This window comes from Meriones unguiculatus, chromosome 19 (genome assembly GCF_030254825.1).
Source record: "Meriones unguiculatus strain TT.TT164.6M chromosome 19, Bangor_MerUng_6.1, whole genome shotgun sequence".
NCBI classification, from domain to species: domain Eukaryota; kingdom Metazoa; phylum Chordata; class Mammalia; order Rodentia; family Muridae; genus Meriones; species Meriones unguiculatus.
The window spans coordinates 9,788,082-9,807,680 of record NC_083366.1 but is presented as its reverse complement, the minus strand read 5'-3'; the positions used below and the strand labels follow the sequence as shown (position 1 = coordinate 9,807,680).

The following is a 19,599-nucleotide window of genomic DNA, read 5'->3' as shown; positions in this document are numbered from 1 at the left end:
TTCAGTGTGTCTGACTTTATGTTGAGGTCTTTGGTTCATTTACAGTTGAGTTTGTAGGGTAATAAGTATGGATCCATTTGCATTCTTCCACATGCAGCCATCCAGTTTGAACAGCACCATTTGTTCAAGATTCTGCTGTTTTTTTTTTTCAATGTGCATTTCTGGACTCTTTATCAAAAATAAGGTGTCCACAGGTATGTGGATTTTTTTTCTTGGTCTTTGGTTTGATCCCATTGATCAATATGTTTGTTTTTAGGCCAATGTCATGTTGTTTTTATTACTATAGCCCGTAGTACAACTTGAAATTCGATAGCTTCAGCAGTTATTTTATTGTTTGGAATGTTTTAGCTATTAGGGTTGTATGTCATGAGCATGTGCTCCTTGAACTCACACTTACTTGCTGTTTTGTTTTGATAGCTGAGTATAAGTAACTGTATTTTAAAACAGAAAGTCGGAATGTTGTGAGAATCACAAAATAATAATAATACAGCCTAACATACACAGAGCCAATTAACAAGAAAATTTTGACTACACTTTCGATTTTTCTTATCAGTTCTCATCAAAACCCGATAGAGATAGAACGCACACATACACACACGCACAAACACACACACACATATATGTGTGTGTGTGCCTGTGTGTGTGTATACATGGCATGGATAACTGAGAGGGTAAGGAACTGAATGAGGTGCAGAAATAGGCATTTGCATTCCATTTTTTCTAATGATGAATATCTAAGGTAAACAACGGTTTGTAATATACTCAGTGGAAACAGTAAAGAGCAGTAGCTACTGCACCACTAGTTGAATCATTTCTCTCCAGTTAACTGTCCTCTCTGATCTTAAATTTTTCATGTATATAATGTGGGAAGATGGGGACAGGTAATTGGAGGAGAAGCTCATATAAGGACACATTCAGCTTGCATTTTTATCAACATGATTCTTGGTGCCCACTCTAATTTCCTGTAATTTACTTTTCACCGTAATGTTGACCACAGTGAAAAATCGCCCTGGGCATTCTTGGTGGTGTGCCTCTAGTAACATTCTGATTACTGTGTGGATTCTCCTGCATGAAGCCTCTGAAAACAATGGAGGGATTTATTAAAAAAAAAAAAAAGAAATGAAGAATCAATGGAGTCTATGATTTACTTTGGAAGGCAAATGTTTTGTTATCTTCTGAACGTTTTAATTGGCAAAGTGTAAAGCTGCATGTTTACTGACCTGCTCCAACCAAGTCACTAGTCTGTTTTTTCAGCCCTTTGATATTCAGCCATCGAGGTTATTTTAGGACACAGAATTCTTTCTTGTCTATTTCAGTCTTTTTGACATTTACTTTACCAGTCATCTGAACCACTTTTTTTTTTTTAATTAAAATGTCAGTTGCTTTAGGCAAGAGAAGTCTAATAATGATCACTATACACTGAATAAGTTAGGAGCTTACTAAATATGGTTATGATTATAGTAACTGGTCACCAAAGACCGCTAACTAGGCACTGTGTCATTCTAACCACCTACATACGTTTAACAAGTGTGTAGTTGCAAATATCCCCATGACACTGCTGCCTTCGTCTCTGTGTGTTCAACAGATGAGGAAACTGAGGTACTAGAAGGTTGAGCAATTTTGCTTGCCTTCCTCACACTTACGTAAGAGAAAAGATTCAGTTCATGCAATTGTTTTAAAGACTTGTGATTTTCTTGTATTGAAAAGCAGTATTTTAATATTTTTAAGAAAAATTCAAAAACACATCAAGACTAATACCTAAAATTTGAGAAATAGCCAATGTTTGTATGCTGATGTATCTTTTTTTATGTTTTATTTTATTTTATTATTACACTTTATTCACTTTGTATCTGATGTATCTTTTAAAAAATCAGGACTATGCTGTTGACATATCATTGGGAAGATTCTTTTTGTATTTTTATCATAAATTTAGTTTTTTCATATTTTATTACAAAGGGTATTTTAAAATAATGTTATTATGAACATAGTTGAGCAAATATACTAGTTGAAAAGTGGAGCATCTTTTGGGTATATGCCCAGGAGCAGTATAGCTGGATCTTGAGGTAAAGCTAGTCTCAATTTTTTGAGAAAGTGCCAGATTAATTTCCAAAGTAGTTGTATAAGTTTGCAGTCCTACCAGCAATGGAGGAAGGTTCACCATTCTTCACATCCTGTCCAGCATGTTTTGTCACTTGAATTTTTGATCTTAGCCATTCTGATAAGTGTAAGATGGAATCTCAGACTTATTTTGATTTGCATCTCCCTGATGACTAAGGATGTTGAGCATTTCTTTAAGTGCTGCTCTGCCATTCATAGCAGCTTTACTTGTAATAGCCAGAATCTGGAAACAACCTAGATGTACCTCAATGGAGAAATGGATGCAGAAATTGTGGCACATTTACACAATGGAATGCTACTCAGCTATTAAAAATAAGGAAATCATGAAATTTTCAGGCAAATGGACGGAACTAGAAAAAACCATCCTGAGTGAGGTAACCTAGAAACAGAAAGACAGGCACGGTATACACTTACTTATAAGCAGATATTAGCTGTATAATATAGGATAGCCATACTAAAATCTATAGACCTAAAGAAGCTAAACGCTAGTATAGGACCCTAAGGAAGATGCTTAAATCTCATTCAGAATGTCAAATAGCATCTGTCTCGATACCCTGCAGGGTAGAGCCTTTCAGAGGCCCTCTGTGTTAAGCTCCTTCCGTTTTCTTCCTCCTCCGATGTCCATCCTCATTGCCTTTCTGAATGGGGATTGAGCATCTTAGCCAGAGTCCTTCTTTCTGATTAGTTTCCTTAGGTGTACAGATTTTAGTATGTTTATCTTATATTATATGTCTAATATCCTGCTGAGACTCATAGCCAAACTTTGGGCAGAGAGCAAGGAATCTTATGAAAGAAGTGGGAGATAGAAAGACCTGGAAAGGAAAGGAGGTGCACAAGGACAGCAACAGATCCAAAAAGTCTGGTCACAGGGGTCTCTTCTGAAATTGATACTCCAGCCAAGGACCACTCATGGAGATGGCCTGGAACCCCTGCACAGAGGTAGCCTATGGCAGTTGAGTGTCCAAGTGGCCTCCATAGTAATGGGGACAGGGACCGTCTCTGACATGAACTGATTGGCCTACTCTTTGATCACCTCCCCCTGAGAGGGGAGCAGCCTTACCAGGCCACAGAAGAAGACAATGCAGCCACTCCTGATAAGACCTGATAGACTAGGATCAGAGGGAAGGGGAGGAGAACCTCCCTTATCAGTGGACTGGGAGAGGGACTCGGGTGGGGAAGAGGGAAGAGAGAGGGAGGTACAGGGGGGATACAAAGTGAATAAACTGTAATTAATAAAAATAAATTAAATTTAAAAATGACCAAAAAATGGCAAACAGGATAGCAGTGGAAGAGAATAAACAGGATGGGAGCCTATTATAGAGGGTCCTCTGAAAGGCTCCACCCAACGGAGGATGAAAGCAGATGCTGAGACTCCCAGCAAACTTTAGGCAGAGCACAAAAGTCTTATGTAAGAAGAGCGGGGGTGAGGGTATAAAGACATGGAGGGGACAGGAGCCCCACGAGAAGACCAACAAAGCTAAAATATCTGAGCCCAGGGAGTCCTGCAAAGACTAATACACCAACCAAGGACCATGCATGGAGAGGACCTAGACCCCATGCTCAGATGTAGAAGATTGGCAGCTCCGTCTCCCTGTGGGTTCCCGAGTAAGGGGAGCAGGGGTTCGTTCTGTCATGAACTCCATTGCCTGCTCTTTGATGATCACCTGTCCCTGATGATATGGCCTTGCCAGGCCACAGAAGTTGAGGATCCAGGCAGTCCTGATGATACTTGATAAGCTATCGGCAGATGGTAGAGGAGAAGATCTCCCACTTTCAGGGGACTAAGGGAAGGGGATAGGAAAGTAGAGGGAGGGTGGTTGGAACTGGGAAGGGGGAGGGAGGGGGATTTGATTGCAGTATATAAAGAATAAATTGTGAAAAAAATTAAAATTTAAATTTAAAAATAATGTTATTTATGTATCATTAAGCATTCAAATTTAAGGCAGACACCATTTACTCGTGTTCTTGATTAATAGAGAGAAACACCATAGAATTGCATGTTTACTCTCTTTAGATCAAGGGAAACAGATTTTTTTTCTCTCCATCATAGGTTTACTGGAATTAGGAATTAGTTTCCTCCCCCGTTGATTGTCCCTGTCCTCCGTACTCACTCTGGCTGATTCCCTTCTTTCCCCTGAGACTACGTCTCCTGCTTTCACATTATATATATTCCACCACCACCTACCATTCCTATTTCCTGAGAGTATCTGGGATATGACTATTTCCAGAGATGGTGAGTGATCAGACAACCTCTGAAGGTGGAAGATAATGAGACACACTGCAGCTGAAAGGATGGAGAGACGTAGAAAGAGATGGGCAGCATTAGCTGTACGATTGTTGAACCTGATTTCCAAAGACAAACAAAACTGACCATGAACACGATGACCTCTTATGTAGTCTGTACAGTACCAAAATCAGGGAGGAAGTGAGGCAGATGAAGAAATGGAGTCAGGAATGCTAGGCTGATCTTGGACAGAAGACCTCCAAGTTCTTGGAAAGCCAGTCCAAGGTAGCAAGGTAGAAAGGTAGCAAAGGGGGCAATGGAAATCCTTTTGTAAAGTTTTCTTTTGGGAGTTTCTCTTTCCAAAGAATAAGGATTATTATTACTTTACTTTTCAGTTACCTTTTAGGTAATGCTTTACTGTGGTAGAACATTGCCCTGAGGATTTGCTGGTAAGCTAGAAGTTTGACATAAAACATACCAACTAAGAAGCTAATATAAACTGAGTAACTCCAGAACATTAAAAATATGCAAGTATTAATGTGCATATTTTATTGCCTTAGTGATGGCTAAGACTTCATGTAATTTTGTGTGTGTGCATGCATGTGTGTATGTGTTTGTGTTTGTGTGTGTGTGTTTGTGTTTGTTTGTGTGTGTGTGTGTGTGTGTGTGTGTGTGTGTGTGTGTAGTTCAGTCTGAATCTGAATACAAATGAAAAGGACAGCTATGGGGCAGAAGAAGTTACTACCTGTGTAATACAGAAAAACTATCTGTACCAGTAAAATAAATGAAAACGATATGTATTGTTTATTTAAAAACAGAAGCTCAGAATCCAACTGTGGTTGCTCATACCTATTTTCTCAGCATTTGAGGAGAAGAAGCAGGAGGATCAGGAGTTTAAGGTCATCTTCGCTCTATAGCAAGTTCTAAGCATACACGAGGAAACACAGCTGCAGAAGGTGTCATTTCTCCTCACAGCTTCACTTCTAGTGCAGCTTGAGTATGCCACATCCATGCAATGCTCTAGTAAAAATATGAGTAGGACAAAATGCCTCCCACAGAACTGCAACCTCACACATACTTTACAAGGTCACATTACATGCGCAATCACATGGTCATCTTACAAACAGATTCACACGGCAACCCTACGTACCCATTTCTGTTTCTATGTTTGTTCTCATCTAATAGTCAAAACTTATTCCTGTGCTTTTATCACACTGGGCACGCCTGCTACACAACAGGGCCCCCTATGCCATCACTTCCTTCAAATTCCTCTGCGATATTAGTTATCAGAGAACTGCCAAGTAGTTCTATCAGGAAACTTAAAAACCAGCAATGATTGCATCTTTCTGATGCCCCTGTTCCCTACGGGCTCCTGAACCCAGTCATTCACCTCTCCCCTCTGTGTGTCAGACAACAGCCTTGCCTCTGATTTACCCATGAGTGTGCTCTTGAGCCATGTCCTCAAAGAAGAGACAAGGTGGCCTGACTCTCATACTTTCTAGGCTGGTTCTCACTTAATAGATCTGTCTCTTTCATTTAATCATAGAACTTATTGGAAATATGCCTGGAGCCACAGCTCAGTGGTTCAGAACACTCCTGTTGTAGAGGTCCTGGGTTACATTCCCAGAACCCAGTGGGAACTGGTAGCTCTGGTTCATGGGGATTTGGCACTCTCTTCTAACCTGGGCACTGCATACACATAGTGCTGACATGTATGCAGGAAAAGCTCCAGTACACATTTAATTTTTTTTTTTAAATAATTGGCCTGGAAACTTCAATGAGTGGTCTCTATTTCATACCCAGAGTATTCTGTGTATTGTTCTGTTAGGCAATTATTCTGTCAATATATACTTACTTGGTTACTTGTTCACCTGTACCCATATTCTATTCAATAAAAGTTAAATTGCATGAGCTCAAGGGAGTTGTTTTTTGTTCTTCTATCCTAACACTCAGGGAATAGTCTTAGGTCATCCAAAATATTTCTGAACATATAAATATAGTCTTTATTTCAAAATATTACAATGATTTTTAACTTAGTTACAATTTATTCATTTATATCCCATCTGTAGCCCCCTCTCTCAGCCCCTCCCAACCTGACCCTCCCTCCCTCTTCTCTTCCCATGCCCCTCCCACAGTACACTGATAGGGGAGGTCCTCCTCCCCTTCCATCTGACCCTAGTCTATCAAGTCTCATCAAAACTGGCTTCATTGTCTTCCTCTGTGGCCTGGTAAGGCTTCTCCCCTTTCAGGGAGACTTGGTCAAAGAGCCAGCCATTGAGTTCATGTCAGAGACAATCCATGTTCCCCTTACTTACTAGGAAACCCACTTGGATACTGACCTGCCATGGGCTATATCCCTGCAGGAGTTCTAGGTTATCTAGATGCATGGTCCTTCTTTGGTGTATCAGTCTCACAAAAGACCCCTGGACCCAGATTTGTTGATTTTGTTGCTCTTCTTGTGGAGCTCTTGTCCCCTCCAGGTTTTCATCTCTCCCTTCTTTCATAAGATCCCCTGCACTCTGCCCAAAGTTTGGCTATGAGTCTCAGCCTCTGCTTCAATACCCTGCTGGGTAGAGTCTTTCAGAGGCCCTCTGTGGTGGGCTCCTGTCTTATTCCCTGTTTTCTCCCTTTTCTGATGTCCATCCCCTTTGCCTTTCTGAATGAAGATTGAGCATCTTACCGAGGGTCCTCCTTCATGTTTAGCTTCTTTAGGTGTGCAGATTTTAGTATGTTTATCCTATATTATATGTCTAGTACCCACTTATAAGTGAGTATATACCATGTGTGTCTTTCTCCTTCTGGGATACCTCACTCAGAATGATCATTTTCATTTCGTTTCAATTCATTTCATTTTATTTTCATTTCACCTTTGCTTGCAAATTTCATGATTTCCTTGTTATAATTGCTGAGTAATATTCCACTGTGTAAATGTACCACAATTTCTGTATCTGTTCCTCAACTGAGGGACATCTGGGTTGTTTCCAGCTTCTGGCTATTAATGAATAAAGCTGCTACGAACATGGTTGAGTTCTTGTTATATAGTTGATCATATTTTGGATATATGTCTAGGAGTTATAGATCTTGGGGTAGTATTTTTTCTCTTTTTTTTGAGGTAGGATTTTTAAAAGAAATTTCAGTATATAACTATGATACACACAGTCTGATAACTACTTGAATTTTTCTTTTTTAATTTTATTATTATTTACAATTCATTCATTCTCTACCCCAGCTATAGCCCCCTTCCTCATCTCCTTCCAGTCTCATCACGATCCTCTACCTCTGTGTCTAGTAAGACCACCCCACCAGGGAGAAATGATCAAAGGGCAGGCAATCAAGTTCATGCCAGAGACAGCCCCTATTTCTCTTACTAGGGAACCCCCATGGAAACTGAGCTGCCCATGGGCTACATCTGAGCAAGGGTTCTAGGTCCTCTCCATGTGTGGTCCTTGCTTGACTTATCAGTCTCTAAAGCCCCCCTGTTCCCAGATTTTTTGGTTCTGTTGCTCACCTTGTGGAGCTCCTGTCTCCTGAAGGTCTTTCTATCTCCCTATTCTTCCATAAGATTCCCTGCACTCTGCCCAAAGTTTGGCTATGAATTTTTCAATGTGAGCTTTAAAACTTTTGTATTGATATAAACATGCAAAACAAATGCGTGAAACCAATGCAAATACATTTCACTAGTTACGCCAGTATGTATGTATGTTATATATACACCAATGTAACATGCTACATAAATAGTTAAGTATCTAGCAATACAAGCTGAAACAATCTTTACAAAATACCAGTTGTCATTGCCTACAAGCTTGAATCTGCTTCCTGACAACTGTTTTAAAACCCTAAGGAAATGCAAGCGTGTACACTGTTAGTAGAATAAGAAATGCTTGTTCTGTATATGGGATATGGTAAAGTCATTATCAGGGCTCATCATGCTGGAAACTGTGCAAGCCTAAGGAAGCATAATGGAAAATTCTGCTTGTAATATGAATGCTTTCTCTATCCCTCCCTCCCCCCCCCTTTTGCTTCTTTTGTTGTTTTTTTTTGGTTGGGTTTTTTATTTCTTTTTTAGTTCATTTCCCACCTTCTTCACCTAGTCTATTTCCAGCAAAGAGTCAAATGAACTATTGTCCTTAAAATGTATAAGGTTTTCAAAAATGAAAAAGCATGTAAGAGGGTCATTTTTCTTCCACCGCTACCATAGTCGTTCTAATCTTATCTCAGAGACCCAAGCTCTGTGTTAACTGCAGATGGTCATCAACAGTGCCTATTCTCCAGGCCCTGCATACTAATGACCACTATTCTTTGCTTTGTCCAAGCCTCTGAAGTTTAAGAGGCCATCAGTTAGTCTGTCATGGAAGACACATAAACAATGGTATGGCCACTCTGCGATGTGATGTGTGTGTGTGCATAGACCACACATACATATTTGACCATAGTATGTTACACCCTTCAGTAAACATGAGACGTGTTTGTTTATTCACTTGTCTTTAGTTGGGGATTTTCTACTGTGCTGACAGCCTTCAGTGTTCACAGGAGATCAATTCTTGGACCTTGATATATATTGCAAACTCTATAGATGTTCCAGTCCTCGGTATAAAATGCTGTAGTGCTCATGTATATACTGTGCGTATGGACTGTGCATTTTAAACCATCTCTATATCACTAAATATACTTGTACAGTGTAAATACCATGTAAATACCATGCAAACAATTATCAGAAATATTGTTTAGGAAAGAATGACAAAGATATCTATGTAAATTCAGATGGATTTTTTGCACATATTTTCTGTCTGAATATTGTGGATTCCACAAGTGCAGGAAGCATACATGTTGAAAGCCAATTTAATCTGGGAATTTTACTCATCTCTAAAAAGGATCAGTGTATGAGCCTGTGGATGTGTTATTTGGATTTATGTAAGAGTGATACTTAGCCTTTTGAAACAAAGTAGTTAACTCTCAACTTTTCATTAGTTTAGAGGCATATTCATTCATATCCAAACATACATACATGTAACCTAGGTAGAGTACACATGTCATGGGAGACAGATGAGTCAAGAGTAAGATAATTGTGTGTATATCAGGGAATCTACCATAAGTAAGTTTGGAGGGGAGAAAGAATATAATCTGGTGATTAGATTGTCTGGAGCTTGGAGCAGGGATAAAAAACAGAAAGCACCCATTAACTTCTCAAACAGCAGAGTGTAGAGCGTGGAATTCTTCCCCAGTTTTATATAACGCCATGGGAAGATTTCTGGTTTTGTACTCACAAGTAATGCCTTCCTTTCTTTGCTAAAAGGTCACAGTGAGTCTGAGACTCCTACAATTTCTTAGCTCAGGCTTTGTGAGCAATACAGCTCATGATATTCATTTGAGAACCCAAGAGCTCATGGCTCATTCTTCCTCTGTTTTAAGCCTTCCCATGTTGTGTTTGTGTGTTCATGTATAGTTCAGTGTGTAGGGCAGAAAGTATAAATAAAAGGTCTTCCTAGAAGTAAAGTTCAAAATCTGTATTTTTAAGGAAAATTATTTTTAGACTTTGTGGAGAAAAGAAAATTTAAGGAAAACAATAGCCACAAATTACTTTGTATTAGAAATATATTCCCCAGCGAAGCTGTTTATCTTTACCTTATTCAGTCTCAAAGGGGTCTAGTTTCTCCTGACAGGTAGTCTGTTTCAGTGGTCCAGTTTGTGAATTATTTAGTTTTGTTGCTTTTTTTCTTCCTTCCTTTTTCTTTTGTTTCCCGTAAGTTCTGAGGACTTACAATTTTGTAACAGCAAGAAGAAAGCAGGGGAAATAGAAAGTGTAAAACAACAACTTTAGGGCTATTTTTAATCTAAAAATATTTCATGCTACCACTTTAACTACGCCAGCACACCATACACCTGTTCGAATATAAGAAACAAGAAAATTTTTTCTTTCTCTCTACTCAAAAATAATTAAGGTTCTTTCCTTGCTGTAATAATTTGAAATAAATAAATTTTGAGCCTGCTTCCTGCCTACATGTGGAATGCTGTGTAGCCTGACTCAGATTTCAAGAGCAAGTTGCAATAAAAAGCCACACTGGAGCACATAGTTTTCATCTTTGAGTTATCCCCGAAGGACGGAACCTGAAAATACCCAAATAATGTTTTATGAAGAACTAGAAGTAAATTTTTTAATAATACTTAATATGGTATGAGGACAAAAAATTCAAGCAGATTAAAGAGCCTGAGCTCACTGCATAAAAAGCCATTGCTCTGCTCTCTGTATTGATCTTTTTTTTCTCTCAACTAAGAGTGGTTGATTTCAACCTCATGGGGTATTCTCAGACAGATTCCCTGAATGGGGCCTTCAGAGCAGAAGGGTCAGTACTACCTTAGAAACTATTGGGTACCAAATCCCAGCTACTGGGTCTGAAACTCTGAGGGACAGGGTCAATACTTAGGGCTTGGGCCAGTGTTCCAGTTGACTCTAAGGCAGGCTAAAGCTGCAAGTGGCAGTTCTAAATGTTAACAAAGAGTATGCATGTAAAAAGAGAAGTGTTTTCATGACTATAATGAATGATCCAGATGTTCATTGCTATTATGGTGGTGTAATGGATTTTATCAGCAAACATTTACACACAGAATGGAGCTACTTAGATCCTACAAGAGTGAATACATACAGGCCTAGCTTCAAATACATTTAATTTGAAAGAAGTTAACAGGAAACTGATTGCTGAAATACTATGTGATTAAGCACCATCAGGACAGCATGGTACCAAACGTGGAATGTCTAAGTCAGGCTAGGACACAAAAGGAAGTCTCCAGAGGTCAATAGCGATTGGTCTCTGGCATTAAGGGGGTAACTACTAGCTACCTAATTGAATAAGAAATGAGGCCATCTCCCAGCCATTGACAGTAGAGGTCATGAAAAGTCCTGGAGTGTGAAAGCGTATCCCTCAATGAAGGGACTTTGCAAAAGTATAAGGGGGGCTGTGAGCCTTAATAAAACTGAGATCAAAGCTGCGCATCCCATTTCAGGAAAGGCTTTTTACACAAAGCCATTTCACCTGGCAGGATACTATAAGAACTAAAAACATAGAGCAGATTTTTAGTCAGAGAAATTGTTTAATGTAACGTTAATCTGGAGACCAGAAACCCAGTTGGAACCTATTTCCATACCAAAGTGACTGGGGTCTTTAGCCAGCCCCAAGGGCAGAGATGAAATGGAGCTGAAGGACATAAACAGTTTATGAGGTAAAATTAATGATACCTGATGACTGCAATGAAATTGAAGGAGCAAATATAGGAATGTGTTGATTTTTCCAACTTACAAACTGTGTGTGTGTGTGTGTGTGTGTGTGTGTGTGTGTGCGTGTGTGTGTGTGTGTGTGTGACTGTTGGGAGGCAGATGTGTGTGCGTGTTCATGTGTCTATATAGTGTACAAGTGCATGGACACATGTATGGATGTGTGAGTGTGTGTGTGTGTGTGTGTGTGTGTGTGTGTCTGTGTGTGGGCCAGAAGTCAACTTCAGGTGTTGTTCCACAGGACCCTTGTTTTGTGAGACAGGGTCTCTCACTGGCCCCAAGAATTCACTAATTTCTATGCCTACAGTGCTGGGATTACAAGCAGGCATCGCCATGCCTGGCTTTTTACTGGGGTGCTGAAAATTGAACCCCAGTCCTCCTTTTACCAACCAAGACTGTCATCCCTCCCCCAATATTTTAAAACATGGAATTTTTATTTTATTTCTTTCCTGATAGGCCATGACACTTTAAAATAAGCTGATTCTTTTTGATTCATACTTAATAGAAATCACACAAATATATGCATTCTCAATTCTCTGAATCCTTGGTATTAGATAAAATCTCATTAACATACACACTTTCTTCTAAATTAAATATTCACATAACAATATCTTTATAAAGTAACCCTGCCTCTGAACTCTCTTTTGTTTTCTTCAAATTGATTAGAACAAATATAAAGAAGCTAAGCTTGGCATTATTGCTGTAAACAAGAATTCAGTTCATTTGAAGAGCCAGAACTGACTCTCTGCTGAGTCCATGAACACAAGCTCAGCAAGTGCTCCTGATTTGCCCTGGCAGTCTGACAAATGAGCTGCAGCGTACACACAAACGACAAGAAGGACAAGATGGGTTTGTGTTCCAGGTGTGGGAAGGTAATGAATGGGTGTTGCCAAGCACGCCCTGAAATGAGCTCTTCCAGTGACACCTTGGGGAGAGCTTGCTAATAGCAGCAGACCTACTGCAATTTAAGAAAGATTAGTGTGTTGGCTGTAGCTGAAGGAATCTAATTACATTTTATTTCTCCCTTTCTCCTCTTTGTATGAAAAAGCAGACCATATGCATGAGTGGACCAGGATGTTTATCTTTTTCTTTCAGGTGGGCTCTGCCTAATATTATAAATTTTGGAAAACATGCGGGAGCTAATTAGTCATGGGGGAAATTAGTCCAAGCAAATTAATCACTGCAATTCAGTTGTGCCATTCTGTGGCTCAGAGATTATTCAGTGGCTCCTCCTCCTTTTTTACCTTCTATTATAATAAATTCATCCCTGATGCTAACATGCCCTGCCAAGGGATTGCCTCTGGTTTCCCACACCCATTTTCTTGATGTAGTCCTTGCCCATCATCCAGGAAGACTTACATTGAGCAAAACCCTCCAGGTTTCTTCACTGTTTTTTGTTTTGTTTTGTTTTTTGTTTGTTTTTGTTTTTTTGCAGGAGAAATTGTAATGTATAGAAATACATCTCAATGCCTGTCTCTCTTTCTTGCCTATATACCTGCATCAAGAATTTAAAGATTATGCTATTTGAGGATGGTTTTGATAAGCCTTGAAATCAGAAGGTGTAACAATGACCCTAGTTCTTCTTATGTTGTCACTAAATGTCCCTGAAGGGATTGGGGTCAACACGTGTCAGATTTAGTTAAAAGCTGAGACTATTAAGACATGGAACAGAAAAAAAAAAAAAAAAAAGGACATGGAACAGAAGTTTAGTGGCGAACACTCATGACTAGAATGAATGTAAAAAAGTAAAATATTCTATAAGCAACAGCTTGGCACAGCATGTGACAGTATACGCTCATGTTTCTCTTTTTTTGTGTGTGTAATCTCCCAGAAATTCTGGAAGCTCTTCTCGCAGCTTTCTCTAACTGAGCCTGAAGTGTCTGAATTTCACAAAGCCATGGAGCTAGAGAGCAGCCCATTTTTACCTTGTGTCCAGGTCTTCCTCTGTGTCCCCTTCATCCCACCACACACTTGCCCTAGACTTCTGTAATCCCAGATGTGCTAGGTAAGGCTTAATGTGACAAAGAGACCACCCAGATCAGACTTTTCTCCTAACTGTGATTCCATAACAAGTAAGACTATAGAACCCATTACCAATATATCCAACTACACTCCATATATTAACTTGAGAAATGCCATGGGAAGACAGCCTATGTGGCCGAAACAAGACAGTCTGAAGGGTCACCACGGAAAGTTGTTTAGCATGATTTCCTTGGAGATGTAAAATTCAGTTTCTCCATACATTCATTTTATCAAAGATGAAATGGAGAAATATTTCCTAATTTGTAAGTGTGGACTGTAAATGTGAAGTGATCCTGCCTGACACGTGTGCATTTAATAGCTATAACATGTTGCTTTAAAAGCACTAAATAAAAGGACATAAGCCTATCTCCTATAGTGCTGAGTCATAAATCTAGCCAGCAGTATATCGGAATTCACATTGCTCCTGTCCTTTTCCAGAGGACGGAGTTTAGAGCACAACTCTCATGACTCTAGCTCTCCAGAGCCCAGTACCCTCTTCTGGCCACTGGGGGCCTAGAACACTTGTATCATACACTCACAAAAGTAAATTTTTTTTTTTAATCTCTTAAATCATCCTGGTCAAAACTGATAAAGAAATTCATAGACTCAAAGCCAAAAGCCTAAGTGTGGAGAATTGAACCTTGAACTGAGGAAATGAGGAAAGACTAGAGATAATCACCATTTCTCCATCTCTCGGTGACTTCCTGATCTTTGTCTTCCTATTAGTCAGCCACATCCGCAGAGTGGCTTTTCCAGATAATCAGTACCAAGGGGACATGCTGCGCTTGCAAGAGGGTTCGAAGCATGCTCCCTCTTTCACATCAGAGTTGAGGAAAAATTGCTTTAAGGATAAATAGTCATCAAGCATTCGCCTTTGTTACTAAGCATTTGCATGGGCTTATGTCACTGTCCATCTATAAAGCCATCTCTGCTGACTGGGAATGTGTATGCTCATGTCTCCATCCTTATGAGGAGGATTTGGCAATGTTGGAGATCAAATGTCCTACTCCACCAAAAATAAAGGAAAGCTACCGAGTTTAATGGCAGAGAGATTGGTGAAATGACTTTGTTGGAGTACCTGCAATGCCGGCTATAACTGGATCGTAGTTTGTACTTTAAGCTTTGTAAGAAGATTTAAATGTAGGACTTACTATATATGCCAAGTAACAGTAAAAATGCATCCGTAAAACTAAATAAATCGGATTTTTAATGTATTTTTTTCTTGTGAGCTCTTTAAATAAAACTAAATGTTTGTAAGCTGACTGCAATTAAAATGACATAATTAACAATTCAGAGTTATTAGACCTATTTTCTTTCTTCTTGGCATGAAAAAAAAAAACTATGGAGAAACTCATGCACAGAGGTAGGCAGGGAAAGAGACATATTATAATCCAAGCATTCTGAATTAGGATGATATATATTAGGTTAGCACCAGTATTACATGATGTTCATGGCCTTTATAGATACTTTGGCATAATTTAGTAAAACAAAAAATACTTCATTTTATACAAGAGGAAAAATCATGTTTGTTTTCAGCCTTGCCTAGACATAAAGTAGCTAAATAATTCCTATAACATTTTGGTCTTTGATTGTCAAGGTATATGATGAATCTTTGTCCTATTCTCTATTGGAACAAATTTCTAGCCTCAACCAATTATGCCCCAGTTCCACATCTGCCAAGCTGCCAGGCCATACACCCAGATACTATTTCTGACTAGAGTGTCCCTGTCTGGATCGTTTTTCTTTGTGGGTAGCCTTATAACTCCACAGTTCATTCACTTTTCCTGCCTCATTTCTCTCACAAGATCATTCACCCTTCACTTCTGACAAGTAGAAAATCACCCAGACCCTACTAATTTACAGTCTTCATCTCGGGGTGTTAGACATCATTTCTTTTTTTATTTGTTATTCTAATCTTATTGACTCAGTAATAAGAAAGACTCCCTATAAAAATGATGATGAAAGTGATGCCAGTGTTGGCCTACTTTTTAAATTATTTTGTTTACGTTTCTTCTACCTCTTCCTCCATTTTCCTCTCCAATCCCTTCCAGCACCCCAATACTGAGTAGGAGAGAAAGGTTAGGCTGCTGGCTAGGGTTGTCAGGTTTCTTGGGCAAGTCCAATCCTCTTTTCAGGATATCTCTAACTTCTCATTCGACTGTATTAACAGCAACCAGGAGTAGCAGGGAGGAGCACCAGCAGCCTTCTTTCTTCTTGGAAACCCCTTTCTCTCTCTGGGTCCTGGCATGCATTCCCTGTCAGAGTCCTCAGAATTAAACTCTCAGCAGCTGTCAAAGGGCCCCCTCTCTGAACCTGCACTAGGCTAATCATTTGCTGCTGTGGACAATCTGAATCAGTCTCATCTCCTACCCCTGGGATCAAAACAAAACCATGTTTACATCACAACATGTTAGTATTTTCTTCTAAAAACATTTTAATAGCTGTAATAGCGATTTACGGTAAGCTTGGAGGAAATAAGTCCACTTGTCTGCAGTGAGAACAGAGAAAATATTGTTACTGACTGTAGTTCTCCGGGAGAGGCAGGAGAAAGTTATTTCTGTACTGTTGCTGGAAGAACCGGCAGATACCATCCTGGCATGGTATTGATGCTGTCCTCAAGATCTGGTTCAAAGGCAGAGGACCACCCTGCCATGGAAAAGTTACAGTAGTCTAGGGATCAAATTGCTATAATTACTTCAAACTGTTTTTTTCCTTAGAGGAGGTTTTGTTTGAGAAACAGATATGAAAACACGTTAAATGTTCTGAAGTCTTTCTGCAACCCTGTAAACGTTTATGCTTCTTTCTCTCCCTCCCCCCATTCATTCCTCCAGGTTTTATGTAAATATCACTATCTAAACATAGAGGTAGATGGACAGCAGACATAGACGGATGATGAGCTGATGCACAGATATTCACACAGCTAATCGGAATAGCTCATGCTACCTCTCCAAAGGTTTTGACTTTTCCCACTATTTTTTCAAGTGGCATTCTCAGACATTTCCTAGATTTTAGCTCTGTAAACACACTCTGCTTGAAAACAGGTATTTTTATTGCCCTGACACCAGAGTTATGGCACTCTTAGAATCTTAAGGAACCAAGTTAAGCCACACTGAGCTCAGTCAGAACTGACACAGAACACGTAAACATCTGTAAGCCACACCAGCACACAGATGTGAAAGACTGCCAGGTGCGACCCATTGTTGAATGGGGACTGGCAAAAGGCACAGAAGACTTGCAGTCTTAGGTATTGTGAGAATACAAACTAAATACTCCCAATTCAATGTATCTGTTGATCCATCTGAACTTCAGAAAGTTCAAAACTATATAATTGCGTTTGATTTCTACTTTTTAAGGAATATTAGCTAAACAAAGGAGAACTACCTAATGACTTTCTAGAACCAGAAAATAGGACTTTTTATTTAGTCAGTTCAAGTTTTGAGAATGAATTGCTTTCACACATCCAACTTTTCAAATTTCAAAGGGAGACTGATAGAAAACATGTTCTCATAGATTGTCCTAGTTAGGGTTACTATTGATGTAATGAAGCACCAAGGTGGGAAGTATAGGTTTATTTGTTTTATTCTTCCACCTCACTGTTCATCATCAGAAGTCAGGACAGGAACTCAAATAGGTCAGAAACCTAGAGAAATAGCCCTTGGAGAGATGCTGCTTACTAGCTTGTTCCGTATGGCTTGTTCAGCCTCCTTTTTATAGAACCTAGGACCACCATGCCAGGTGTGGCCACAGTCTCAATGGGCTGGGCCCTGTCTTATCAACCACATCAGTGTCCCACAGGCTTACCAACAGCCTGTCTTCCAGAGGCATTTACTCATCTGAGGCTTTCTCTTCTCCGATGACTCTAACTTGTGTCATGTTGACATAAAAGTAGCCAGGACAGTAAATAATGCTTCTGATACACAGATTTAAACACACATATTAAACTTAGTTTTAAACTAATTTGCTAGTATGTTTCCAAACCACTTCAACTTGTGTCTCACTGTTTCTACTAAATGTAAATATGGATATGAACTTCTATACTAGTTTGGGGATTCATTATACCAGAAAAAAAAATTACTTAGAAAAAAATTGTTCCTCTGGGCATAGTGGCACTGGCCTTAATTCCATCCTTTGAGAGATAGAGGCAAGTGGGCCTCTGTGAGATCAAGGTCTAAATAAGATTTAGAAGTCAGTCAGTGCCGTGCACACAGAAAGAGAGAGAGAAGAAGGGAAAGAGGGAGATATATATATATATATATATATATATATATAGAGAGAGAGAGAGAGAGAGAGACAGAGACAGAGACAGAGACAGAGACAGAGAGACAGAGAGAGACAGAGAGACAGAGAGAAAGACAGAGAGACAGAGAGAGACAGAGAGAAAGAGACAGAAAGAGAGACAGAGACAGACAGAGAGACAAAAACAGAAACAGAGAGAGAGAGGCAGGAAGAGAGAGAGTCACAAGCAAATAAACATGTCCCTCAAAAGAGCAATCTGGTTGCAGATTCTGATGTTTTGAGGATAATCTATTCCAATGTGATGAGTTTGCCATTTATATTCCTGAATAAAATAGGTTATGGAAGTCTGGTGTCATCTGAATAATTTTTGCTAAGGTACAAATGATATTAATCTAAATTCATTTTAAATCTAAGTGATTGAAGATTTCTCATCCCTTTGTGATGAGAAATGCATTTACTCTGCTATATATGAGTACTTCGAATCCTTGCTGTATTATCTGAAAGAACTTAATCTCTTCACTTCCAAAAACATGAGGGCTGAAGAGGAATCTTGGATGATCATGTGTTTACCTTTTTTTTAATAGCAAACATTTTTAATAATATTTTGTTTTTTATTTTTTAAATTAATTACAGTTTATTCACTTTGTATCCCAGCTGTAGCCCCCTCCTTCATTCCCTCCCAATCCCACCTTCCCTCCCTCATCTCTTCCTATGCTACTCTGCAATCCACTAATAGGGGAGGTCCTCCTCCCCTTCCATCTGACCCTAGTCTATCAGGTATCATCAGGAGTGGCTGCATTGTCTTCCTCTGTGGCCTGGTAAGGCTGCTCCCCCCCTCAGGGGGAGGTGATCATAGAGCCAGCCACCGAGTTCATATCAGAGACGGTCCCTGTTTCCCCTTACTAAGGAACCCACGTGGATACTGAGCTGCCATGGGCTACATCTGTTTTTACCTTTTCAGCATGGGGCTCAATATACAATCCCTAGAGCCCTGCTTTAAAAAATAAAAATAAAAAAGGCTCTTGGCAGTGTGCTTAGCATTCCAGTATTGAAGGGACAAGGGCAGGTAGATTCTGAATTTCCCCAATCCAGACTATCTTATTTGTCAAGTTTCAGGCCGGTGAAAGACTCTATCTCAAAAACAGGTACACGCCACCAGAGGAGTATCCAAACTTGTCTACTGTTTCCATCCTCATGCACAGCCATGTGTACGTAAAGATAGTCACCCAGCATGAGAGGTTTTGAGTTCGAGACAAGTGAGAAATAAGATAAAATGGCAATGGCTAATAGTGGGGAAAAAAAGTTAATATTTGTAACAAACTAACAAAAAATGTGTAAAAGCCAAGATCCACATTTCAAAATCCACAAGGAGAAAGACTACAACAAAATCATATTATACAAAACATGAAAATAATGTCATATAACATTTTCCTGTTGACTTTACGTTTTGGCTTCTTAGCCAGTTTTCTCATATTCCTGTTATCTCCAGGTTTCTAGACCACCATCAATGTCACTGTAATTCTGTTCAAGTAAGCTCTCCCTCTTTGGTTTTTATCTGTTTTCTGCTCTCACATGCTGTTCTTTTCCAGGTGTGCACAAGGATGGACAGGAAATCGGTGTCACATCAGGTCCAACCTTTCTACTGCGGATGCCGTCTACGCCCAGAACTGTAGGTAACACGAATGAACAAGAGCTTGGGATCTTTAAAGTTTTTGAATTATGTTCATCCCTT

General features: G+C 39.5%; 1 protein-coding gene across 1 annotated transcript in view; it reads left to right on the top strand.

Annotated features, from left to right (window-relative positions):
* Malrd1 (MAM and LDL receptor class A domain containing 1) overlaps positions 1-19,599 on the top strand; it is a 744,773-nt gene that overhangs the window by 684,603 nt on the left and 40,571 nt on the right. Inside the window, exon 37 of the mRNA XM_060372547.1 lies at positions 19,457-19,536. Coding sequence (XP_060228530.1) covers positions 19,457-19,536 — 80 coding nt within the window. The remainder of the gene's footprint in view (positions 1-19,456; positions 19,537-19,599) is intronic.